Source organism: Trachemys scripta, chromosome 7 (assembly GCF_013100865.1).
Source record: "Trachemys scripta elegans isolate TJP31775 chromosome 7, CAS_Tse_1.0, whole genome shotgun sequence".
Lineage (NCBI taxonomy): Eukaryota > Metazoa > Chordata > Testudines > Emydidae > Trachemys > Trachemys scripta.
Genome location: NC_048304.1, coordinates 114497191 through 114506873, shown reverse-complemented (window position 1 = coordinate 114506873; position 9683 = coordinate 114497191). Strand labels below are relative to the sequence as shown.

At 42.2% G+C, this 9683-nt stretch overlaps 1 protein-coding gene across 3 annotated transcripts in view; it reads left to right on the top strand.

Annotated features, from left to right (window-relative positions):
* Positions 1 to 9683, top strand: part of FAM160B1 (family with sequence similarity 160 member B1) — a 104853-nt gene that overhangs the window by 2103 nt on the left and 93067 nt on the right. For all 3 annotated transcript variants that reach the window (XR_004646656.1, XR_004646657.1, XM_034777704.1), the window contains exon 2: positions 8951 to 9029. Coding sequence is in view for 1 of the 3 variants with exons in the window: in XM_034777704.1 (XP_034633595.1) it covers positions 8951 to 9029 (79 nt within the window). In the remaining 2 variants the exon portion in view is untranslated. The remainder of the gene's footprint in view (positions 1 to 8950; positions 9030 to 9683) is intronic.

Genomic DNA, 9683 nt, shown 5'->3' with positions numbered 1-9683 from the left:
CTTACTGAGGTTATCGTTTTTAAAACTGTAAAACCACCAATGAGTGAAGTTCTTAAAAAAGATAGCTATTTCCATGAAAACACTTTGTTGGTGACCTGTACAAATAGAGTAATAAATAGAAGATGTATGTAGGACCAACAAACAGGGCCGGCGCAACCCACTAGGCGGTCGCCTAGGGCGCTAACATTTGGGGGGCGGTGACCGCGGCAGCCGGATCTTCCGCCCCCTTTGTCGGGGGTGGCATTTCGGGGGTGGGACCTTCCGCTGCCTAGGGCAGCAAAAAAGCTGGCTGCACTCCTGCCAACAAATACTGGATGTGTGAGTCTGGAAACGGTATTCATGTGAGCAGTTTCATTGTCTTCAGTGGAACTGCTTAAGTGAGTAAGGGTGGCAGGATTGGGTGAAAGACTTTTATTCTTGCTGGCTCTGCAATGAAAGTTAACTAATAAATATTATTCCCAGAACTGGGCTTACATGATTGTTTACTTATTTGTGTGCCAGTATAATCAAAAGTACCTGTGTTCATTTTAGGGCCACAAGAAATACTAAGAAAAATCAATATGCCTATCAGTAAAGATATTAAATGCAATTAGAGGATAAAACAAAATAAAATTAAATTTAAAAAAATGGGAAGCATGTAATTTTGTGATTGCTATGAACCGAAACGCTCACCTCTTGGCATCCCGTTTACAAGTTGAAGTCCTCATCCTGTGTCTCTTATTCCTATGCGTAAACTCAACAAGTGTTGTGGGGCTACTCGCAGTAGTAAGTACTATGTGCACTAGTATTTGCCATTATTAGGATATAAATAGCAAGAATGAAACATGAACTCACAAAAGTGAGAGGATATTGAGCATGGCTACAACTTTCTTTCTAAGAAGGGTGCGGTACAGTATTCTAACCACAGGACTGAGACCCAGAAACTCCTAATTTCTAATCCCAGTTCTTATTCCTTTGTGAGTTTTAGTGCAGTGTGTCCTGGAAGTCAGTAAACCCTGGACTATTTCAGATCAAGCAGGTGGGAAAGAAGGTTAGCTGGTTCCAGAGCAGTTTAGAATCACCTTCTATTTGTAACGTCTATAGAAACAGGATTTTCAGAACATGTTGGAGCACTGGTGCCGTATCCTGCCTCTGAAAGTGAGCCATGCCTGATGCTACAGAGGCAAATGTTCTCTACTTTACCAGTAAAGTTCATAGGGTACATTCTACAGTGCGGTGGAGAGGGATGATGCTTTCCTGATCTCTTCAGGCATGCAATTTTATTCACTTTTGTAATGCTCCTGTCCCGCCCTCTAAGTAGAGGAACAATTAACTTTAGAAACACATATTCCTATAGTCTGAGTTTCCAGTTTGCAAGGTGACAGTTGATTACCCTTATTATTTTAGCTTTCACATATGAAATAATAATCCAGCTACAGTGACTGACTCTGCGACCTATGGCAAGGAATTCCAAAGGTTGACAGTACAGTGTGTAATCATTTGTTCCAACTGTACTGCCCTTTAATTCATTGATTATCATCTTGTTCCAACATTGTGATGGGGGGAAAAGTAAAGGGCCAGTCATTTTTCATTTTGCTTTCTTAATTTTGAATATCTCAATCAAAATATCCTCTAGTCTTTCTCCTTTGCTGCCTAAATAATCCTAGTTTGTGGATGCTTTCTAAACACATCTCTTCTGTATCTGCTGAAGTTCTTTATAATACAATCTTTTAAAAATCCTAGTTTTTTGCAGTCTTATCACCTGTAAATCCTACCCCTATCTCAGCTATCTTTGCTGCCCTTCTCAATCCCTGCGAAGATGAAGACAGGAATCCAGATGAGGATCCACCATTGTGTGATGTATTACCCTGATAGCATGATCATAATAACTATAATAGCCAAGTACAGTAGTGCCATCTCAAGACAGAGGCATCCTTGAATATGATTTTGTGTGTTTGTTTTCCTGTTGTTCTGTGTTATTTTAGGTCCAAATTCTTAGTGGTACTACTGGTATTTGATAGGGTTGATTGGTATGTTCCCGAGAATCTGTCACAGATTGTTTTTACCCTGCCATTCGACAGATGTGCTCCCGACCAGTGTATTTGTGTTTGACTAATCCAAAGAGTGTCGAATCTTCAGGGCTGCCAAGAAGTGAATGACAATGCACAGGAAATGGGGTTTCGAGTTGTTGTTTTGTAGCTCTCTTTTTTCCCCTATATGCCTCACTTCTGTTTTCATAGAAATAAATTGAATCTCGGTGGGATTCTTGGTCTGTGTTCGAACAAGTATGTGCTCCATTGTTTGTTTGGTCCAGGTTGTGTCAAGCTTGATTCTGCGAATTGCTAAGAGGTTGTCTACACTTAAAATGCTGCAGCTGTACCACTGTAGCGCTGCAGTGAAGACGCTAACTGTGCCAACATGAGGGGTTCTCTGTCAGCACTGGTAAACAAGGTCCTTGAGAGGTAGTAACTAGGTCGATGGTAGAATTCTCCAGTGCTGTCTACTCCGAGGGTTAGGTTGATTCTTCACACCCCTGAGCGACACTAATTTCCTCATGTAGATCAGGCTTAAGTCTTTTTAATATTAACCTTTGGGGCTTTTTAGAGATATTTACATCTAGCAAGAAAATCATAAACTTTGAGCATTTGGAACAGCTGTCAATTTCATTTCAAAGCAGGATCATTCTGTATCATTATATAGCTCATTGGCAGTAACAATAGGTGTTTGCTGCTGCTAGAGTCTGTAAATTCTTACTAAATCTCTCTAGAAGATGCTTATCTCTCAGAGCTAGTCTACACTGACTACGCTACAGCGCTGCTGCAGCAGCGCTGTAACGCCCCTTGTGTGGTCGTGGCGCAGTGCTGAGAAAGCGCTCTCCCAGCACTCTTTAAAAAAAACACCTCCACGAGGGGCATAGCTCCCAACGCTGGGGCACTGTTTACACTGGCGCTTTACAGCACTGCAACTTGCTGTGTTCAGGGGGGTGTTTTTTCACACCCCTGAGTGAGAAAGTTGCAACGCTGTTAATTGCCAGTGTAGACAAGCCCTCAGTTGTACCTTATTACAAAGGTACCTAATTTGTTTTAACTCGTTTCCTTTCTGTTATTGTCATGACAGGTTCCTTACAGTCCAAACTGATTTTAACGAATGACTAGGCTTTTCTTTTAAAGAATCACTTAAACTTGCTTATACTGCCCCGAATCCTTACCTTCATCTGTACAAGTACACAGAGTGAGGTGTTGTCCACTTGATTAGATATAATGTAATAACTCATGTGTTTTTGAGAGCAGATTAGACTAAACCCTCCCTTTATAATTTCCTAATAATTTACCAAGGACTGTGGTGGAGTCTCTATCGCTGGTAATTTTTAAATCAGGGTTGGATTTTTTTAAAGGTACACTCTAGTTCTCACAAGAAACATCCAGAGAAGTCCTATGACCTGTGTTATTTAGGTCAGGTTAGAATCTATATGATCTCAATAGTCCCTTCCATTCTTATAATTTATGAATAAAATAAGAAAGTAGAAAAGCTTATTACTATTTCTAATGGTAACAGCTACAAGCTAAAGTTCTGATCCTGCAAATACTTACAAACATGCTCAACTTTACACGTGAAGTCAATGGCCTCCTATAAACTACTGTGTGGTTTCACTAACCAGAGAAGGGAAATAAAGCTACAAGCACTTTTTAAGGCTCTTTCCTCAGTGCAAGTTTTATTATCCACCAAGCAGTCACAGATCAAAAGCAAATCAAATGAAAAACACTGGACAATAATCCCCAGAGACTTTCCCTGCTTCAGCCATCTGGGAGGGAAGAGGACACACCCTTCGCATCCCATTAATGCCCCTTTGATGTCACTTCCCCTTCCTTTTCACTCTGTGCTGAGCACCCATGTGACCTCCCAGAATCTGTTAACCCTTCAAAAGGTTAACTTCTACCTTGTACATAGACCTGGCCGAGAGGAACTGAAGGAAAAACCCTGACCTCAGACTTCATAGCCCACCCCTAGTCAGGTTGTAAGAGAGCTGGGAGGTAGCCTTCCAAGGTTCTGAGTGTATGAAAAATGTTATAGCAAATGTTTATAAAATCTGTGAAGAAAATCCATATGAATGTCTGGTTTCCTAAGACTTTACATGGGTTTTTTTCCAAAAAAGTAAATTTTTATTTTTTAAGATTTGTATTTTGATGTAGCGAGGTGACGACTCACCGGCACAGTGCCTCCTGCTGGTTGTCTAGGGAATTAGCTCTCCCAGCCTTGGAGCGCCCTCTGCCGGCCGATGTCCTGCTTGCCGCTGGCCTCCATGTCCCTCATGGACCCCAGTGCCCTTTACCCAGGGGTTCTGCCCACTGTAGCAACCCCCACTCAGGGGAATCCCCAACGCCCTATCCCCACCTCGCCTCAGTGGCTACTGCCAGTCACCATCTAGCCCCCGCGCACTGGGGCAGACTGCAGTCTTTAATGGCCACTCATCATTGGCAAGGGGGGTTTGAACCTGCTGCCTCTGCCCAGGCTGTATCTGTAGCCCCAGTACCTTTCGTAGACCTTTAGCTAGCCCTGCAGCCTAGGGGTTTACCAGGCTGGAGCTCCCCAGCTCCTCTAGCCTTCCCCCCAGTCCTGCTCCACTCTCAGTACCTTGCTCAGCTCCCAGGCAGCCAGGTCCTTCTCTCTATGCCTAGCTCCAGCCTAGCAGCCCCTTTATAGGGCCAGCTGTGGCCTGATTGGGGCATGGCCCCAATTGAGGCTGCTTCCCCAATCAACCTTTTCCCAGCCACAGCCCTCTCCAGAGCTGTTTTTAACCCCTCCAGGCAGGAGTGTGGTGACCACCCCGCTACAGTTGGGCAGATTTTATAGTTAGCAGTTAGATCGAAAGTACTAGTTTTGGGAGGCTATCTGGGTGGGATTGGGTCATGACAAGTATCTGGAAAGGAGCTGGTCGGTGGTGTGTTTCAAAGCTCATAGAGCAAACTAGAGCACACCCTCATTAGGCGAAGCATTGGCTACTGGTGCGGGTGACCAGAGGCAATAGCCAATCACTGCCGACTATAGTGAGTGGCTTTTGCGCTTCTGCTTATTGTGTTCCGGCCATCTGAACTAGGAACACGCACATCATTTTTTAAATAATTGGGATTTAAAATTTCCCCCCAAAAGCTTTTCTTTGTGTAATTGAGGACTGAGAATTGGTCATGACTCATGGAAACTTAATTAAACTTTAATTAAATGGCTGAATATAGTAAACTTACAATAAGATTATTTCCGTGGGTTAAATATAACAGATGAGTAAATGCATATATCCCTTTTTCGCCTATAACTTTAAGGTGGCTCTTTCCTATGCGGTAGTTCATTAGTAAACTTTGAATTGTATTTGGTCTTGGTCCAGATCCTAGAAGACAAGTATCCATGCTTTTAGAAAAGAAATCCATTATTCAAATTGTCAATAGTAATGCCCTGTTAGTTTCAGTGGGTAGATGATAATTGGCTGTGGAGATTGAACTATCTTTTCACCCTTATGGGTGATCCCTCCCTATCAGGGTTAAAGCACTTCTGGTTCTGTACTTGTTCTGTAGGTGAACACAATTTATACCAGTGTAACTATTTCAGAGGTAGGGTGTGTGTGTGTTTAATAAAATAAATACAGTAACTCCTCATTTAATGTCGTCCCGCTTAACATTGTTTCAATGTTACGTCCCTGCTCAATTAGGGAACATGCTTGTTTAAAGTTGTGCAATGTTCCCTTATAATGTCGTTTGCCTGCCTGCTTCTAAGATTCTGTGGAAGAGCAGCGACTTTACAAGGGAGCATTGCACAAGTTCTGCTTGTCCACCTTCTCCCCCTCCCTCCAGCTGTTTGACGGCGCTTAGGACTTTCTGGGAGGGAGGGGGAGGAGTGGAGACGCAGCGCTTCCCCGCTCCTGCCCCTCCCTCCCAAAAAGTCCTAAGTGTGAAGTGCTGGAAGGGAGGGGGCAGAGCGGAGAAGCGCCGTGTCTCCACTCCTCCCCCTCCCTCCCAGCGCTTAGGACTTAGGGGGAGGGATGTGGCATGCTCCAGAGAAGAGGTGGAGTGGGGATGGGAAGAGGTGGTCCTGGAGTGGAGCGGGGACAGGAAGAGGCGGGCTTGGAGCATTCCTGGCAATACCCAAGCCTGTTCTTCTCTGGGAAAGCTGCTGCAAAGGTGCTTCCTAGCGTCTTTGCCTGCAGCAGGCTTTGCCTGTGTGGGGCAAGCCAGGGGCACTTCCCAACCACAGTACAGTACTGTACAATATATAATGCCTTTTGTCTGCCCCCCTAAAATTGCCTTGGACCCTAACCCCCCCACATTTATATTAAATCTTATGGGAAAATTGGATTCGTTTAACATTGTTTCACTTAAAGTTGCATTTTTCAGGAACATAACTACATTATTAAGTGAGGAGTTACTTTATACCAATACAAAATGTATGTGTATACCAGGCCCTAGGTTATACCAGGGATAAAAAAAAATTATGTAGACGAGCCCTTAGTCTAGGGCTGTCCATGGCTTTCACCCGCACTAAATCCTTTCTAGCCTAAGAAAAGAAAAATCTGAAACTTAAAAAAAAAAATATTTTCCTTCAGTTTGCTGTCTCCCTCTGAAGGAGTGATTAGTTGGTAGAGGAGTTTCACTCCGTCAAACGCCCTCCCTTCCTACTCAGCCTGTTATTTTTCTTCCTCCGTCTCTTATATTTTATAAGATTAAACCATTTGTGAAAGCAAAGAAAACATCTTAAATAAGAGGAGACAGGAGAGTGTCTGAAAACAAAGTGCTGAGCACCTCGAGCAAAAAGTAGGGATTTCAGGAGCATGTAGGCTGAGGGACCAATCCTGCAATCCTCAATCAGCAAAACTCAGTGAGGCCAATAAGAATTTTAATTGAGTAAGAACAGCAGGATCTAGCCCTGAATTACCTTTTCACTTTAAGAGCAGTCCCTTGAGGGCTGTGTTGAGTCAATTTGTTGGGGGAGGGACAATGTCTGGGAAGTTTGTGGCTGCTGCTGCGCTCTCTGCGGATAAATTGTAAGTGTTGGAAATTGAAATCCTCGGTCTGGCACTGGCTTTCAGAAACACTGAATTCACCTAGAAGCAGATGAGGCTAGAATAGAAGCGGAGCGGAAAATCGCATCAGTCAAGGGTGAATTTTTAATAGAATCTATTTTAACGTTACTTTTGAAAATAATATGCACTGAGAAGCCACGGGGGAAAGCCCTTTATTCCTAAGAAGTGCTCTCTGCAGCCATTTATGAAGCAAAATTTAGTTCTGACTATATTTTATTATAGAAACCAGTACAAATGATGGTAATAATGTCTTCAGCCACCCATCAAGGAAAACAAAACCTGATATGTAACGATCTGTCCTGTATTTTTAGTTAGTTCTCTGTTCTTCAGTAACCAAACAAGATGTATAGTAAAATAAATATTCTGCTCAATGAAAGACTTTCAGATGCCTTTTTTTTTTACCTCATGACATTTGGTGCACTAAAATGTTACGAGGTAAAATGTAATGTCAGTGCCCAGGATAGCCTTGGGGGAACAGAAGAGCAGTCAGATAGCAGGGAATGGATAAACAGTGTGTAAATTTGATTGCTTAGTTGACATTTGGGAGTGAGTGTCCTAATGCTGATATGGGCATATTTAGCCACCATGCACAGTTACTTTTGAATGTCTTTCATTTCAAAGTCCTGTGTACAAAAGGTCAGTAATATTAAGAACTCCTCTTTCCTTCAGCACATGATGTGCTGTTCATATATTGGATTTTGCGTTTTTAGCCAAGATAAATGTAAACTTCATTAACTAGAGAAAAATGGCTGTATAAAATTTTCAAGGGTATGCAAAGGTCTGAGAGCCCTCCATTTCCATTGGCTTCTTGGGATTTGAGGCAACTCAGCACTTCATGGAAATAGCCCCTAAAAGGGGAAATTGGAAGAAATGATTTATGGTTAGAAGCCTCAAATTTGAAATATCTAGACATGAAGAATCACAGATTCCAAATCCCATTGAGTCTTCTAAGGGGAATATAATGAGCTCCATGCAGTTTAGTTCTTTCAAGTAAGGATGACCTTCCCTCCCATTATGGTGCAGCATTCCACCCAGTGATTATCCACCTGGCTGCTGCATCCTTTCCTCTGGAGTAGCTGCATTTCATTTTAGCAGTGTGTGGGTGAATTGTTCTAGGGCTCCTTCCTAAGAAAACATCTGTATAATGAAATATAATATAATGAAATAGAGCCTAAGGTTGATAGGTTGAAGGTCTTGAGATTTTTGTTATAGGAGGTTCTATTCCAGTTGTGAATGGCTGTGAATGCCATGTCTTATGTTTGGGCCCACCAGCAGTGCACCATGGAGCAATTATTGGCAATCCATGGCGAGCTGGGTGGCCATGATACTGGCTCCCGTTGGCTCCAGCTGCTCTTTGAAGTGCCCAGTCTCTTAATTGCAAAGAAGAGCCAGGAAGGCTATAAAAACATCTGGAAACCAGAAAGAGGAGTCAACCTCTAAATGAAAGGGAGACCTCTTTCAGGGACTGGAGCTCCTAGCAGCCAATGAGAGAGGAATGTCCTGAGGAGGAACAAGGGAAGCAGCTGGCCAGTGTAGGCAGGGGAGCAGAGGAAGCAAGTGGGAAGAGGAGATGACATGAAGAGCAGAAGCAAAGGAGTGTGATTAACTTTCTTCTTAAAGGACAAAATACTTCAATATAAACAGTTTGAAAGTACTTTCCTAATATTCCTTTCCTATGTGAGCAATTCCTTTAGTTGTCAAAGTACATTGTATAATCACAAATGGGTGTACAGGTGTCCATGAGACAATCTCATTATTAAAATGTGCTCCATGTATGAACAATTTTAGAGCCACTGCTTAGGCTTCAGTCCTACAGGAAATACTGATTTTGATAAAATTTTGAATTTGATAAAATTTTGATCATTTCTAACCACTTAGGTTATTTGTTTCATTTTGTTTCCATAGCTTGCGCCATCCCTTCCGTTACAAGAAGATTTTGTTTACCACTGGAAAGCAATTACTCATTATTACATAGAGACCTCCGGTAAGAGAACCTTTTTCTTTCTTTTTTTTTTTTTGCATCTTCACTATGGAAAGAAGCAAACTGGAACTACCTCAGTGCTGTTTAAAAGTGAAGTTTGGGAAATAGCGAAACTGTTTTCATTAAGCAAGTTCCTCTTTCTTTTTCCAAAGTAACAAAAAACATTTGTTTTAAAATATCCTTTATCTTTAATTTACCCTTGACAAAGCACCTTGATAGAGGGTGAACAACAGCGGATGTAATACCGCATTCCCTGTGCACCACGTTGAGAATTGTACCTTTTAAGGTCAGACCTAATTTCTGGCTTCACCTGTTCAGTTCACTCTAAACAGACATCTGCAGAAATGTAATCCTTCTGATAACCCTTCTCATTTCTGTTGCATTGCCTATTTTTCTTTTCTTTCCAAGGTTTTAACACAAGTCTTCACAAAATAACTTTTCAGTCATGTACACTTGAGCAATCATTTCTGAAGCCAGTCAGACTTTCATACAACGCTCAGTACTGGGCATCTTTCTGTATTTTATCTTTTTTAATTTTTTTCTCAGATTGTCTCTCTCCTTAAGGTATTTTGAGACTGCAACTGTGAAAGTTCTTACAGATTTCATCCATGTGTGACAGAATCAAACCAAAGTTAATTAAAGCTGTAGCGTCTGCCT